This window comes from Diadema antillarum, unplaced genomic scaffold (genome assembly GCF_040938485.1).
Source record: "Diadema antillarum isolate AM-2024a unplaced genomic scaffold, OU_Dant_1.0 seq00001206_RagTag, whole genome shotgun sequence".
In the NCBI taxonomy this organism is placed as follows: Eukaryota; Metazoa; Echinodermata; class Echinoidea; order Diadematoida; family Diadematidae; genus Diadema; species Diadema antillarum.
Genome location: NW_027271999.1, coordinates 18,942 through 35,655, shown reverse-complemented (window position 1 = coordinate 35,655; position 16,714 = coordinate 18,942). Strand labels below are relative to the sequence as shown.

General features: G+C 42.5%; 1 protein-coding gene across 1 annotated transcript in view; it reads left to right on the top strand.

Annotated features, from left to right (window-relative positions):
- LOC139744719 (inositol hexakisphosphate and diphosphoinositol-pentakisphosphate kinase 2-like) overlaps positions 1-12,028 on the top strand; it is a 49,898-nt gene extending 37,870 nt beyond the window's left edge. Inside the window, exons 18-25 of the mRNA XM_071655142.1 lie at positions 16-82; positions 2,680-2,821; positions 5,856-6,088; positions 7,133-7,579; positions 7,807-7,935; positions 8,465-8,885; positions 9,437-9,571; positions 11,214-12,028. Of these exons, the coding sequence (XP_071511243.1) occupies positions 16-82; positions 2,680-2,821; positions 5,856-6,088; positions 7,133-7,579; positions 7,807-7,935; positions 8,465-8,885; positions 9,437-9,571; positions 11,214-12,028 (2,389 nt within the window). The remainder of the gene's footprint in view (positions 1-15; positions 83-2,679; positions 2,822-5,855; positions 6,089-7,132; positions 7,580-7,806; positions 7,936-8,464; positions 8,886-9,436; positions 9,572-11,213) is intronic.
- The last annotated feature ends 4,686 nt before the right edge of the window (positions 12,029-16,714 follow it).

Sequence of the window (16,714 nt, the reverse complement as noted above, 5' to 3'; positions counted from 1 at the left end):
CATGTCTTGTTTCAGAGTCAAGGACAAGATGTTTGAATCATTCAGTAAGGACAGACTCTTTTCTCCCAAGGATATGTATGAGGTGAGTAGATATATATTTTTGGCATGGTGAAAGTAATGAATTTCAGATGTCCAAGCCTTTCATCAATGGGTTGTTTGTTTAAAGTCAACTATTAAGCATTTTGAATTTAGCTGTCTTAAAATGTGAAAATTGGTAGTATAAAACACATTGTATTCTGCACTTTTGAGGTGTATAAAATTCCCGATCACGTGAAAGAACTGCACTCCCTGAAATCAAACTCTACATTGTATGTTGTTTTGTAATTAACAATAAACATGCATGTTTTACACTTTTGTCATTTTTAGTTGAAGTAAGACACAAGGATGTTTATTTACATAGATGCAAAAGGCGCTTAATACCGGTAGGGTTTCCATCATTCATTCGGCGCCAGTGTAAACACCCTAGCATGAGTGCTGCTTTGCCCCAGTGCACTGACAGCCATGCATTCATTGCATATTGTAAATTAGGTTCAAGAATGTAGCCAATCAGAAGCTTTGAAGTGAGGCATGTGTGTGATCTCTAGTTTTTTGTTGACATACAAGGAACAGCAAAAAGTGCACAGCAAACCTGAATACTGTAAAACGAGGAATGGTCACGCACACATTTTACTTTCGCAAATTTCGCGAGAGCCAAGATTTGCGAAATTAGAATGTACGAGGAAGTTTTTGGTCGACACTGTATGCATTGAATGTTAAAGGAAACTCGAAAATTTCGTGTCGAGCAAAAGGCCATTGGGTCAAATTCGCGAAAATTTCATGCCGCGAATATATCGTGTTTTACAGTAACTGCAGCAGTTTGTGTTGTCCAGTGGCAGATTATTAATATTGCTCTGTGCATGCACTCATCACAAACCCAAACAATTGCTTTGATTCACTCGGTTGCCTGCATGGCTGATTTTGTTACAAAGTGTTACCAGGTGATATCATAGTTTGATTATCCATTTTAAAAAAAGAACACTCTTGGATATGCATAATGTCGAGCAACAGGCAAGGGACACAGGTTGCATGTTGCACCGTTGTACATACCCTCAAATTTGTTGCGTCTCCAATCACATACTCTCACCTGTGCATTACTGTAAAACCAGAAATGTTTGCGTGCATTTCAATTCTTCGAGAGCCACGATTCACAAAATTTAAATGCACATGAAAGTTCTTGCGTATACTATAATGCATTGGATGCCAGTGGCAATTCGCGAACACTTCGTGCTAGGAAAAAGGCCGTCGCCTCCAATTTGCAAAAATTTCATGCCATGAACATTTCTTGCTTTTCAGTAGTTTTATATTATATTATTGTCTCGCCCACCGGAGGTGAAGGCGAGACCAAAGGATCCAAATTGCGTCCGTCCATCGTCCGTCCATCGTCCGTCACAAATGTTAAAGTTTACCTGCAAGACTCTCTTATGATGCATAACTTGACAACTGTTGCAGCAATGGCAGCCACACTTGGGTAATAGAAGCACTAGGGGTATCTTCATGTTATGGTGTTGTCGGAGGTCATGTGATGATGTCAAAGGTCATTTGAGGTCATATATTAAAGAGTATGTGCAGGACTCTCTTTTCTGTGTTAAAGTTTACCTGCAAGACTCTCTTTTGACAAATAACTTCACATATGTTGCTTGGATTACAACCTAACTTGGGTCATAGATGCACTGGGTGTACCTTCATGTTATGGTGCCGTTTGAGGTCACAGGATAAGGTCAAAGGTCATTTGAGGTCATACGTTTCTAAAAAGTTTACTTGCAAGACTCTCTTATCACACCTAACTCGACACATGTTGCTACAATGGCAATCAAACTTGGGTGATGGATGCATTGGGGGTACCTTCATGTTATGGTTCCGTAAGAGGTCACATGATGAGGTCAAAGGTCATTTGAGGTCATACGTTAAAGTTTACTTGCAAGACCCTCTTGTCACACGTAACTCATTACATGTTGCTACAATGGCAATCAAACTTGGTTGATGGTAAATGTCTCTTGGGAAGTTGAAGGTAACCACAAGGTCAAAGGTCACAGACAGGGGTCAACGAACTTTTAGGGCCCAATGTTAAGTTTTTAGGGCGCATTTCGTTTATGGCTCATAAATTTTGATCCCTTTGTCCGTTTGTGACCAAACTTAGATGAAAATGTCCCTTGGGGAGGTGAAGGTCGTCACAAGGTCAAAGGTCACAGACAGGGGTCAACAAACTTAGGGCCCAATGTTGTGTTTTTAGGGCGCGTTTTGATTGTGGCTCATAACTTTTGATCCCTATGTCCGTTTGTGACCAAACTTGGACGGTAGATGTCTCTTGGGGAGTTAAAAGTCATCACAAGGTCAAAGGTCACAGAAAGGGGTCAACAAATTTTTAGGGCTCAATGTTAAGTTTTTATGGCGCGTTTAGATTATGGCTCATTACTTTTGATCCCTTTGTCCGTTTGTGACCAAACTTGGATGGTAAATGTCCCTTGGGGTGTTGAAGGTCACCACAAGGTCAAAGGTCATAAGCAGGTCAATTAACTTCTGGGAGTTATAAAAGATATTAATTCCTTGTACGTGAATAGGCGAGACACAATTTGTCACTTGCCTTGTTGAGCCTTGTGAATTGCAAACGACTAAAAGTTTTCCCCCTTCCTTATACTCCAGCTGGCACCAACAGGAAGTAAGTCCCTCCTGGATTCCCTCTCCTTCATCAAGAACCCTGTCAGGATGTGTCAGAAGGTACACCGCCACATCAAGACACACACCAAGATGATCAAAGACACCATGGAGATGCCAGAAAACAAAGGCATGTATAATTCTTTTACTCTTTTTCGTTTCCCTGATTTGTTTAATCCTTTTCTACATTTTTGGTTGGATTAATTTTGGAGAAGTGAGGAATGTGGTTTGGAGATACAGTGCACTCCCGTTAAAACGAACACGGTTATGACGAAATTCCGGTTACAATGAAGTTAAAATTCAGGCCGCAACATTATCCACTCTATGTCGTTTTATTGTTTATTTGTTCGGTTATAACGAAATTTCGATATAACGAAAAAAAACTGCCGGGTCCGAGGACTTTGTTATAACAGGAGTCCACTGTACATATTTTCAGTTGGAAAGAATGGGGAAGAAAAAAACACAGAATATTTCTGGTTTTCATCGAGTCCATATTTTACTCCACAATCAACATTGAGATGTCAATGAAATAAAGGTGCATAATTTTTTTTTTTCATATCACATCACCTTTTTAGCTCACCTGAGCCAAAGGCTCAAGTGAGCTATTGCGATCGCCCTTCGTCCGTCGTCCGTCGTCCGTCGTCCGTCGTGCGTCGTGCGTCGTGCGTCGTGCGTAAACTTTTTACATTTTCATCTTCTTCTTGAAAACCCCAAGACCGATTTTCATCAAACTTGGCAGGTAGCATCCCTAGGGGGTTAGGAACTCAATTTGTTAAAATGGGCACCATGCCCCACCCAGGGGGCCCCCAGGGGGGCCCAAACCCCCCAAAATTAAGGAATCTGTAAAAATCTTCTTCTCTAGAACCAGAAGTGATAGAGCTAAGTTAATACTATGAGTTAGTACATTGATGACTGTAGTTTCAAGTTTGTTCATGGCAAAATTAGGGGTGCCCCCCTTGGGACCCAGGGGAGGGGGGTGGGGAGGGGTTCTAATGGGGCCTAAATTGTACATTTTCATCTTCTTCTTGAGAACCCCATTACCCATTTTCACCAAACTTGGCAGGTAGCATCCCTAGGGGGTTAGGAACTCAATTTGTTAAAATGGGCACCATGCCCCACCCAGTGGGCCGCCAGGGGGCCCAAACGCCCCAAACTTAAGGAATCTGTAAAAATCTTCTTCTCCAGAACCAGAAGTGATAGAGCTAAGTTAATACTATGAGTTTGTACATTGATGACTGTAGTTTCAAGTTTGTTCATGGCAGAATCAGGGGTGCCCCCCTTGGGACCCAGGGGAGGGGGGTGAGGAGGGGTCCTAATGGGGCCTAAATTGTACATTTTTATCTTCTTCTTGAGAACCCCATGACCCATTTTCACCAAACTTGGCAGGTAGCATCCCTAGGGAGTTAGGATTTCAATTTCTTAAAATGGGCACCATTCCCCACCCAGGGGGCCCCCAGGGGGGCCCCAAACCCCCAAAATGAAGGAATCTTTAAAAATCTTCTCTAGAATCAGAAGTTATAGAGGTAAGATAATACTATGAGTGAGTACATTAATGACTGTATTTTCAAGTTTGTTCATAGGAGATCAAGGGGTGCCCCTCTTGGGGACAGGGGGGGGGGGGGGGGGGGGGTTGGTTGGGAAGGTCCAAAAGGGGACCTGAATTGTACATTTTCATCTTCTTCCTGAAAACCTCATGATGTATTTTCATCAAACTTAGCAGGTAGCATCCCTAGGGGGTCAGGATCTCAATTTATAAAAATGGGCACCATGCCCCACCCAGAGGGCCCCAGGGGGCCCCAATCCCCCCCCCCCCCAAAATTAAGGAATCTTAAAAAATTTGGGCCCTTATTGTACAGTTTCATCTTCTACTTGAGAATGCCTGGTCAAATTTTGGTAGAGCTGTGAATAATTTAGATTAGTGACTGCGTGAAAGGTGAACTTGCGATACTCAGGTGAGCGCTAGACCCGCGGGTCTCTTGTTTTTTTTTTTTGGGGGGGGGTAAATTTAATAGAGAAGGTTGGTTGGGAGATGCTTTGTGAGAGACATTTGCAAAGGGAAATGAAGGTATGTTTTTCTTGATTTTCATGAAACTTCCTATTTCCAGTTTCCATTCTCAAGATATGATAAAGGAACTTGTGAAGATGCCAGAAAACGAAAGCATAGTTTACATATTATCATTCTGTATCATTTTCTCTTGTTCTTATGGCTCCACCCAAAAAGGTGCCAGAGACTAAATGTGTTCTGGTTTTCTGTCTGTATGTATATCCCAGATCTGGTAAGAGTAAATGGCGTGATACATTCTTCTTTATCAAAGTGAAGTCTGTGTGCAACATAATATGTGACCCGCTACAACAAAATGGTCCTAAAGTCGCGCACGGTCGAAGCCGTGAAAATCGAGTTTGAAGTCGGAGCATCAAAATTGGTCATAACTTACGATTTTCTGAATTTGACATAGTATTAGAGTATGACATGTCTTCTATCATCTGTCGAAATTTTGAAGCAAAATGAAGAAAGGAAAGACCAAAAAATAGCGTTTTTCTGGGCCATGTTTTTTGGCGTTTCAAGGAAACAGAAACTTGTTCGAACATTTGGATTCAGCGCCACAGATAGGCTCCGCCTCTAACAACGATCAGAGTGATCTCATTGGTCAGTTTGCTGCTTGCCGCTAACCGAAGCGTGAAGCTCGCACACTGCCCAGTCGACTGGTGCGTGCTGGCGGGGTGCGCTATGCCCAGCCGCTTCTCCTGGCATCCTGGTCACTGATTGGTCGGTGAGGAGACCGCCGACGTTGTGTTTGAATGAGCATTTTGGGGGTTGCTAGGGCTTACCTTCTATTGTCCGGAGGTGAATACTGACTTTCGTGTCCCTTGATCGTGATTGCGTCGCAAGGAAAACTTTTAGGGCGCTTTTCTCGAAACAGTGATTTCCCAGACGTCTCGACATGCTCTCTTTTAAACATCGATATCTCTGCAGCCGATTATTTTTATAAGATGTGTTATATGTCAATTTAAAGCAGAAAGATTAGGAAATTGTGTCATGCAATTTTCAAATAATCGACCTCACCCGACTTTAGGATCATTTTGTTGTAGCGGGTCACATATATTCTCTCATGTTGTCATTGTTACCATGCTAACTCGATTTTGTTGTATGTGGTCCAATGTAGACATGGTTCTGTATCACACCGAGACCCTTGACCTCATGCTTCGCCGATGGGTCAAGCTGGAGAAGGACTTCAAGCTGAAGAGCGGTCACTTCGACATCACCAAGATCCCCGACATCTACGACTGCATCAAGTACGACATGGCCCACAACTACGTGCTGCGGACCATGGGCTTCGAGCACATGGACGATCTCTACAACTGTGCTGAGAACCTGGCCACCTTCATCATCCCCCAGGTGAGTGGGATGTAGAGGTGATGATTATGCAATAATCAGATCCTCCCCCCTCCCCCCCCCCCCCCCCCCCCATAGAAGACAAGGTTCTGGATCCTTAACCCTTTGTGTGCATCGATAAAAGTCCCATAGCGTTTTAAATGAACACATTGTCCGTAATCCCTGGCACAGAAAGGTTAACCCTAATCAGATTGGGCTTTTTTTGGCTATGCTAAAACCGGAGAGGTGCAGATTGCGGCACACACACCCCTGAAATCTCAGTGCGATCGAGACAAAATATGGCATGCTTGACACCTGCGTTGTAATCTACAAGATTGTGTCGTAAGATTTTTTTTAAATAATCAATTTCTAATTTTAATTAATCAATTATGCAAATTAAGCCCAAGGGCATATTTTAGTCTCATTAAAAAGATTGAGAGTCTACTTTTGTGGTTCGTATATCTGCTTTAACATATTCAACAATTGTACACCATAAAAACTTCCAAAAGTCATTTTAATTCTTATGTATTTCATTGTTTTTTGAATTTCTTGTGTATTTCTTTGTTTTCAGTCTTTTGGGGGTTTTTTTCTCTTTTTTTTATTGGAAATTGTTACTGACCACTTTTCTACTATAGTTAGCATTAGATTAATCAATCAAAGTGATGAATTGTAAAAATAATTAGGTTTTTATGACTTTCATGACAGAGCACTGTTTTCCGTGGGACATGTGCACAAAATCACAAAATGGTTTTGGAGTGACATGCAGTTACAAAACTGGGCGTGGCTGAGCAAAAGTATGTGTGGATGATGAAATTTACGTTAGACTTGAACAGAGAAAGTCAAGAAGCCTCAGACCTTCTCGCATTACAGAATTATCGCACAAAATGTTGGGGGGGGGGGGGGGTGGGGGCCGATTCCTGCCTTACATATTGTTGGCCGAGAAGTTTTCATTCCAGTAATGTATGTGTTGGCCCCAGTGTAGGTTGCAGTGCCGATTGCAATTAAAATGTAAATGAATTCAAAATTGAATGGAGTCCTGATGCAAGATTTCCCCCGCTCTCTCCCCAGGAGTATGGCATCACCTCCCAGGAGAAGCTTGAGATCGGCCAGGGCATCTGCACCCCGCTGCTGAAGAAGATCCGGTCCGACCTGCACCGCATCAACAGCAACGACGAGACCACATACCGGCTGAACCCGCTCTACTCGCGGGGCGTGATGTCGCCGGACCGCCAGGTGCGGACCCGGCTTTACTTCACCAGCGAGAGCCACATCCACTCCCTGCTGTCCTGCCTCAGATACGGCGGCCTCTGTGATGTAAGTCTTGTCTGTTGTGATCCAGTTTTGGAAGAGAGGTATGTCCTTCATGAATGTACTCAAAAAAAATCCGTCAAAGAATTTCAAAAGCTTTCCCCCAGACAGGGAAAGATTATGTCAATATGGCATTCTGACTTGCCACTCTTCCCACTTTCTTCTTATTTGTCCAATCTCACTCGGGCTTTTACTGATTACGGCCCTGTTGCCTAAAAGGTAAGATCACACACTACTCAGAAAATCAAACATAAGTCTAAAAATACCAAATTCTGATTGGCTGATACATGACTTAAGTTTGATTTTGGACTTTGTTTGATTGCATCCTTTTATGCAACATGGCCCTGCATCCTTTACGTGAGAGCTCTCATGCAGTACAATTTTTCCTCGGGGAGTGTGGAGGGGGAAGTACCGTCAAGTGGTTTATGATCTAGGACCCCAGCAAGGACCCGATGTCGGACGACAGGTTCCGTGTTGAGCTCCACTTCAGCCCCGGGGCCAAGGATTGTGAGGACAACGCCGATCATCCTGGCTGCTGTCCCTTCCGTGCTGTCCACAGCTCTGTGAGTACGGACGTATTGATGTGACTTGTCATCAAAGATTACTGTATACGCCAAATATTTCGCGGGTGCTATTCGCAAAATTAAAGACACACAAAAATAATGACTAATGATATGAATGTGACGCACACGTATACATTCCTCCATTCAGTACAGTACTCCACGATCACGAATTAAAACACCCGCGAAATCATCAGGAAGTCTCGATTTGTGAAAATTTGGACTCGCCAAATATATGACATTTACAGTATGTATGGTCCCATGTAGTCACTTCTTTCTTCTCCTTCTTTCAATGAAAAAGAAGCGTCTTTCCATATAAGATAGTATTACATAGCACAAGCAAAAAATCTTGTACATTTTTTTTCATGCTAGTTTCATGTTGTGCAAAAGTTTCCTCACTGCAAAGATTTCTGTTTTTTTTATCGTAAGTGTATCATGATGTGATGAGACAGGCTTCCAACTCATTCTCCTTATATCTCGCATGAAATACTTTGATGACATGCATCTTGTCTTTACTTGCGTTGGACTGCAGGGGACTGCATCGCCCCTGGAGAACAACTCAGAAGGGACCGGCCCATCCAGCTGCATTGACTCATCTGACGAGGAACCTAGCGATCCATCACAGTCTGCCCCTGGGCCAACATCACCGCCTCCACCACCACCTGTGAAGATCACCTCTGCACCAGCATCATTATCAGGAGGAGTGGGAGGAGGAGGAGGAGGAGCAGGAGGAGTAGGAGCAGAAGGGGGAGGAGGAGGGGAAGGAGGAGAATGCAAGGAGGCCAGTGAAGAGGGGACATCCAAGCAAGTGGGCAAACCCATCTTCAGCATCCCACCCATCAAGATTCCCTCCCAGCAGGAGCTGGCACAGAACACCAAACCGGTAGCCACCCCGCCCATGCAGCCCTCCCTTGCTAAGGCTCTTGTGGAGGATGTGGCGGAAGGCAAAGAAGGTACGACTTTTATTTGATAGATTGAAAAGAATATTTTTGCTATCTAATTCTATGAGGTTTTCCATAACAATCACGGTATTACAGCATGATTTTAATACAGCTGAAATCTCCAGGTACAAGAAGATGTGCAGATATCCATATATTGTGGAATTATGGTATGAGGTAATAGTGGTATGAATGAATAATGATATGTCGTGCACATGCCTTTCAACACTATTTCAATTGTTTCCTGTTAGATTTCCAATTTAAAGATGACTTGGTACTGTATGTGACAGGTCACTGAATTCTTTGGGTTAATCTTTTGTGGCCTTGTACCAATTGGCACAGAAAACCTTGTACACACTATTCCAAGTCCCTGCCAGAGACAGGGTTTTAGTTGATAGGTGCTCCTGGATGAGCATTTGCTAAGCACATAACAGAAAGAATGCCACAAAAGACTGTGACATCAGTAAGCTCGACAGCAAAGACTTTCCATCAGGGCAGCCAGGTCAATCACTATGACAGTAACACACGCGACCTTTTGCATCCTGAATTTCCACCATGCACGACAGATGAGGACACACTCGGTGAGCTCCACCCATCACTGCCCTACGTCAAGAGCGCCCCAGAACTGAGCGACTCGTCCTGGTTCTTCAATGATGACATTCTGATGAGGAGAGCATCGGCATACTCGGCTGCTCACCATGGTGAGAGGAAACAATCACAGACCCCGATTACAGTGCGAGGCTCGGCTGTGGCCGAGCCCGCCTTCATTTCAGTGTAAACACGCAAAAGGCCAAATGCGGGGCCAAAATTGGCCGCGCATTTGGCCACTCTCTGGAGTGGTGAGAGGAAACAATCACAGATCCCGTTTACAGTGCGATGCTCGGCCGCGGCCGAGCCCGCCTTCATTTCAGTGTAAACACGAAAAAGGCCAAATGCGTGGCCAAAATTGGTCGCGCATTTGGCCACGCTCTGGAGGTGGTCTCAGCCGAGCCCGGCCTTTTCTTGGTGTAAACGCAAACTGGGCCAAATGCGCGGCCAATTTTAGTCTGACTTACAGACCCTCTGCCTGTACTATTTCGCTATTCACGATATTAACCCCCTCAACGTTGAAAACTAGTATAGTTTAAGGTGGTTTTGTCTTGCAAAGGATTTTTCCTTCGGCAAAGGCCTTTGCACGAACAGCGACTTCGTCGCCACGGAATCCAGTTGGCAAAGGGTCTGAAAACCAGACTATACCAAATTGCGTTTGTTTACAAGCAGAGCGCCACTATGACAAAATATTGAAAGGTTTGAATTAAAAGCGCGGCCCAGCCCCCGCACTGTAAACGGGGTCATAGACATCCTAAAAATAACTGCAGTCATAGTTGACAGAAATTATGTTACTCCCTTTCTGCTGCTAATGATGATCTTGATTATCATCCCCCGCCATCCTCCTCATTTTCCCCTTTCCCTCTTCCTCCCAGTCTTCTTATGCTGCCTCCTTCTTCTCCCCCTTCTCTTTCTCCTCCTCATCCTCCTCTTCCTCCACCTCCACCTCTTCCTCCTCCACTCCTCCTTCTCCTCCTCCTCTGCCTTTTCTTTCTCCACCACCTCCTCTTCCTTGTCCTCTTCCTCCTCCTCCTTTTTCTCCTTCTCTTCCTCCTCTTCTTCCTCCTCTTCCTTCTCCACCACCGGTTCCTTCTCCACCCCTTCCTCTTCCTCCTACTCCTCCTCCTCTTCCTCCTCCCACCTCCTCCTCTGCTCCTCCTTCTCAACTCCTCCTCTTCCTCCTTCTCCACCTCCTCCTCCTCCCCTCCTCCTCCCCCTCATCCTCCTCCACTCCTCCTTCTCCCCTCCCCCTCCTCCTCTTCCTCCTCCTCCTCCTTTTTCTCCTCCTTTTCCTCCTCCTCTTCCTCCTCCTCCTTCTCCACCTCCTCCTTCTCCTCCTCCTCCTTCTCCTCCTCCTCCTTCTCCTCTTCCTCCTTCTCCTCTTCCTCCTCTGCTGTTTCCTGTTCTTCTAGTGCCTTTAACCATCTGCAATAAGTACCATGAGAGTAAAAACACATGCACACGATCTTCCTCCTTGGTTCTTTTGTCACCTCAGCAGCAAACAAACATCATGGCAAAGCACAGTCGTTTATTAGCTGTATTTTGTCCACAACTTGAGATAACACTAATGTGAACATTTTTTTTTTTCAGACTTCATTGACATACATAAGCATGGAACATTGCACCTACCCATGTCTGAGACAGTTGAATTTGCTTTGAAGTCAGTCTAAAACAAACAAACAAACAAACATGTAATCACGCACACAGGAAAAAAAAGAAAAGATCAGAATGTCAGGTTTTGCTTTCTCTGTTCAGGTCTGGAGCATCACATCCAGGTAACCTCCATCCGTGCCTTGGAGACGCTTCACAACAGCCTCTCCCTGAGACAGGTGGACAACTTCCTGGAGCGCATCGCCCGCGATGGCGCTTCCACCCCCGAGTGCCACACGCCGCGGAACAGCATGCATATCAACACCTTCACGCCGCAGCGCGTCAAGCCCTCGTACCTCTACAGCAAGGAGTCCGACGGCTCCTCGTACTACAGCCGCTCGGCGAGCAACCCGTCCTCCAACGGGTCCAGTGCCCTCCCTTCCCCTACCGAGAGCCACTCCAAGAAGTTTGACTTCATGCAGTTCCTGGAGAAGTCTCAACCTCTTTACCTGCAGCAGCAGCAGGAGCAGGACAAACTGGAGGAGAGCGACAAACCGGAGGATTACTTCGCCAGTGACGAAGGCCACGATATCCATGAAGGCCTCCGCCATGAATTCAAGCTTTTGACCATGCCAAACTTGGATGACGTGTCGGTTGGGGTTACGAGTCCCACCTCTGTGGGACGGCTGAGAGATGACTCCTTCTCCAGCATCGGGGAAGAGACGGGCAGGGTTAAGGGACTGGAGATCAATCTAGCGCACATGTTTCCAGCGGACGTTTCATCCCCTGACCCGGAGGAAGGGACGCTCCAATGCCCCATGGAGAGGAATGGTGATGAGGTAACCACGGAAGAGGAGGTCACAACACCTTGTGCCAGTACTGGTAGTAACACCAGCTTGTCGGGAGCAACTGCATTCAAATTCCCTGCAGAACCAACAGAGGAAGCTGTCAGTGGGACTGAGAAGTCTGCCACCTCCTGAGTTGTGGCGATCAATGATCAAGTTCATATTGCATTGTGTGTTCAACCATTTCATTTGTAGTGAAGATACAATGCTGTTTGTCTACACCAACAAGTATTCATGCTGAGGATGCATCACTCTGAAGATTTTTGTTCACAGCTTGCTATCTTGGTGATTCACATAAGCTCAGTTTTCCTTGAACTGTTTAGGAAATGCATGAAAATCTACCAAAGACACAAATGTTGAGATAAAGTAATTATTCTAATGCTCTTCGTGCACTGTCGTGGCATGTGTTTAGTAATTGCAAATTTCTGAAACAGCTTCGGGAGGGGCAGTACTTTTGAGATGAAATTCAAAATGAAGTTTTGATACCATCGTACTTTCCACGAAAAACTGTAAAAATAGACCCCAAATAATCCCCCCCCCCCACAAAAAAAAAAAGAAGAATCCAACATTTTATATCACTGCATACAATTGTATATATTATGCTGACTGGCATCCTGTATCCTTGTATTGGTATTCATGGAACATGGTTATGTCATGGCCCTAAAACCCTCTGGTGTGTAATGCCTAGTCCTACCTATCAAAGCTCTAATGCGTTCCCTTTAATATATAAAGACAAAGAATTCTCATTTTCTTGATGATTGGATCAGACTGGATCTCATGCAGTAAAACAGATTATTTTCTTTCTTTTTCTTCTTTTTCTCACTTGCTCCATATGAATTGTTAATAGTTAGTTTTTTCCTAATAACTTTATTTATGCCATTGGTCTTCCAGTCAGAAAGGTCAAGAGATTTTGACAATTTAGTCTCAGAAGTACTATGACACATACATGTAGGGCATGGATTCTTGAAAGTAATTGGGTGTAAATGAAATCTGAAGTATTTGAAAAGTAGTTAAAGTTCAAAAGCCGATGTGTGTGAATTTTGTAGATAGTAGGAAATGGAAAGAGCATTATAATTTGTCATATCAGTTTATAACAGCACAACTGATTGACAAATTGCCATTTATCTTTGTAAATAGACACAAATAGATATCCCACCTCAGTATGTATGGCCATGATTTTTATCATGGCTATTACTCAAATAGAGAATAATCAGTGTTTATTAATGTTGATAAGGGGCAATTTGTCAGTCAGAAGCAATAAAGACAACTCAACGCAAGATTATGAGTTGATGACATCTTTTCAAGATAATGGGTATCATAAAATTTGCCCTTTTTTTTTTTCTTTCTCGTTAAGTAAACACTTTTTTAAAACGTCTATTCCATGTTGAAATGCAGCTTACCCAACGATTGTAATTATTCTCTTAACCCATTGAGGACGGACTGATTTTGCTACAACACGCATTTCCCATAGACACCTGCCCGAGTATACTCGGGCCTCGTCCTCAACGGGTTACACCAGCAGCCAGGAAAGGTGAAGCTTGTCTTGTAATCAAAGATCTCTTGGTAAAGATAGCAGCTATTTTCATGAAGGAATTATTTAAAAAATTGACTGAACTGTAGAGAAGTGTACTTAATTGTCCTTTTGAGGTATTTTAAAACTATTTTACCTCGTATTTAATCTTGTACTGTGATTCGTGCGAGAATAATAGCTTGTGTAATTAAGTGTAAATGAAATATTTTGAGAAATCAATGAAACAGCAGTGTTACAGTCTTAGCCAGAAGACACCAACACCAGTTTCGGGAACCGTTGGAAAAGCTTGTTTTATTCCTATCCAACCAAAAAGAAAAACTTTTAAAGAAAATTGAGAAGTGTCCATCATAATTTGCGTTCTCACAAGATGGATTCACAGGTATGACCAATCAGAGGAGATATGTGACAATGGGAAACAGAGAAAGGGGTGGATTTTTTTTTTTTTTCACAAGTGGTTTTATTCAGATCTCTTTCATATAAATGCAGTTCTGTGTAACAAGTGAAAGGCAAGTGATACAGACAAAATTTCACTCACGACTCCCAGAATCCTTGAATTGTGGTGTTCCCACACAGTATCACCCTTAGTGTTAGTCATCACATTCTTAGCTATCATCTTACTGCATGGAATTAGCTCAGGTTTACTGCATGGTTTGCAATGCTCAAAGTTTATATGCATATTTGATTCAGAAGTGGCTCATGTATATGTAGCATTTTGGTTTGTACCTTCTGTGTACAGGCATGAAAAAAAAAAACAACATGCATACACTGGTTGACACTGAAGTTTGTTGCCCAGCTGTTTAATAGAAACCATGCATGTCCCTCCCACGTCGAAGAGCAAGGTCTTTTTGCAATTCTCAGTTGATGTGCATCAAAATTTCAGTGTTTGATGATGTAAGCATCACTATAATTATACATGGTTTGTTCAGGGTACCGGTACATGTTACTATTAACTGTGCGAATTGTTAAGATCAAAGTATATGGCGAGACCAAGAAGAAAGCCCCTCATAGGTTTCAGGTGATGTGAAAATCGCACAACATTTGAGCTTTCTGTGAAAGCTGGAATTTATATTTTTTAACAGAAACAGACAAATATTGCTCTGTTCTTGTGTGTTTGAGACACTCGATACCTTCTAAATGGTAACTGGAAAATCTTGTCTGACATGTTACATGATGAACAGCCCACTGTGTGGGAGTTAACCACGCACATTTTAATGAAAGCAGTGTCTTGCCCATGCAAAACGTCATGTATTAGTGCATTGTTAGCACTATCTGTCTGAACGATCTTTCTGTAGCACAACCGTACAATTTGGAAAAACTGACTATCATCACTTTGTATCTGTAGGAAGTAATATTCTGTATCTTTTTCAAATCTTACGTAGTACGGCACTTATAGTGAACATTTCAGCACTTCAAATTAAAACATGGAATTTTCAGGGATACAAGTGTACTAGTTTAAAAGAATATTAAAAAGAGAGGGTCTGAAATCTAAAATGAAGCTACTTTGTACCCAAAAGGGCCTGTACTGTGATATCACCAGGGTCTCAATTCAGGCTTTTGCCTGAAAACTGACATCCTTGAATGTTAATCCAAATCTTATCGTCCATTTTAATAGTGATATTCTCATGTATGAAAGCCAATTCACACTTAGCAGTGGTCTGCAATGAGCTCTCAACCACACTTTTCAAAACATTCATTAATATTTCATTAGAAGAGCATTTAAAAACAGTGGAGCAGATAATGGTAATTTACATAGATGCAAGTGCTGCATGGATGGCTATTGTTAATCTGGTTGGAAAAAATCTGCATTCACATGTACATTCTGATATGCACCTAGTTCATTCATGAATATTGAGGACGGAGTTTTCATTAAGGCCTATCTATTTTTTTTTTTTTTTTAATGCCTCAGTGATAAGTCGATTTTAAGAGAAGGTCTGCCATGACCTTTATCTGCACATGCTCAGACAGGAAGTGTGAACTGGCTTATTGTTTGTTCTCATCATTCTTATTCATTGTCCTATATGCATGGCTATCTCACAAAGGTTTGATCATTTACCGGTAGATTTAATAACTGAAATAAGACAACATTCAGCACAAATTGATAACCAATCGCTACTGTGTGGGCAACTGGGGCAGTCTGACTCTGACAGAAAACAACAAATTAAACTTCCCTTGGCCATCTTTGATCATTTAATCAACTGTTGGGCAACTTTATTGAAGCTGTACATTGTATCTCAAAAGAAAATACTCTTACAGCAAAAAAAATGACATTATTGTAATTTTATCAATGCCCCATCTAGTGCAGCTGATAATAAATGCAGTGGTCCTTTCAGTGGTAATATTTTGAGGGGCTGTTGTGATCCTTCCTAAGCAGTGGCATGTACATGTAGGATAAACTCTGGCATATTATGTATTGTTGAAATAATTTGCCATTCTAGAATGAAATTTGTGCCTGCAATGATCAAGTTGTCAGTATCATGCATGACAGTAAGAGAAATGTAATTTTGTTCGCTCTTACTCGTAATAAAGAAAGTAATATGTATTGTTTTATCAAGTCAGATTTGTTGTGAGTGTTCTTCCATACATTTGTGTATAAATGGATATTTATGTGTGCTTGCTTGTGTGTGGGTATAATACATTATATTTCTATTAAAAGGAAGAAGTTCTGGGTCAATGTTCAGCAAAGGAACTCTGAATATAGAACACATTAGGGATGTACCCATACGTACACATTTCTCTCGGAAGTAACAAATCTCTTTCACGTGGTGTAACGATTTTCTTGCGTGAATGTGGAAGTATTAGTAAAACACATCAGTAAAATTTGAGGTAAAGCAGATAATAAAAGAATTATGAATTTTTAAAGTTTGGGTACTGTCATCACTGGATAAGGAGACAACAATTTGTGATATAACAGGGTGAAAATGTAAAGAAAATAAAAAGTGTATTCCTCAAAATTCAATATTGTATGGAAAGTAAATATTCCTTCCACTTGTTATTTAATTTATGTTGACGGTAATATCATTCCTCCTGCCTTTGAAGAGATAAGCCAAGAGCTGTTTCTTTACGCTAGAAAGATAAAAATTTTCAATTCTCTTTGTTCACTGAATATACCAGTATGTGGGTTTCATTCCCCTTATGTCCTTTCTTCTACAACTTGAACAGCTAACTTATCGAACACTAGTTCAAAATAATGCACTGGAGCTATTGTACTTTGCTGTAACAGAACATAGGGAAGGTGAAAAGCACTACACCAGTCTGTGTGTGTATGACACAAGACTTGCAGTAAATGCTGG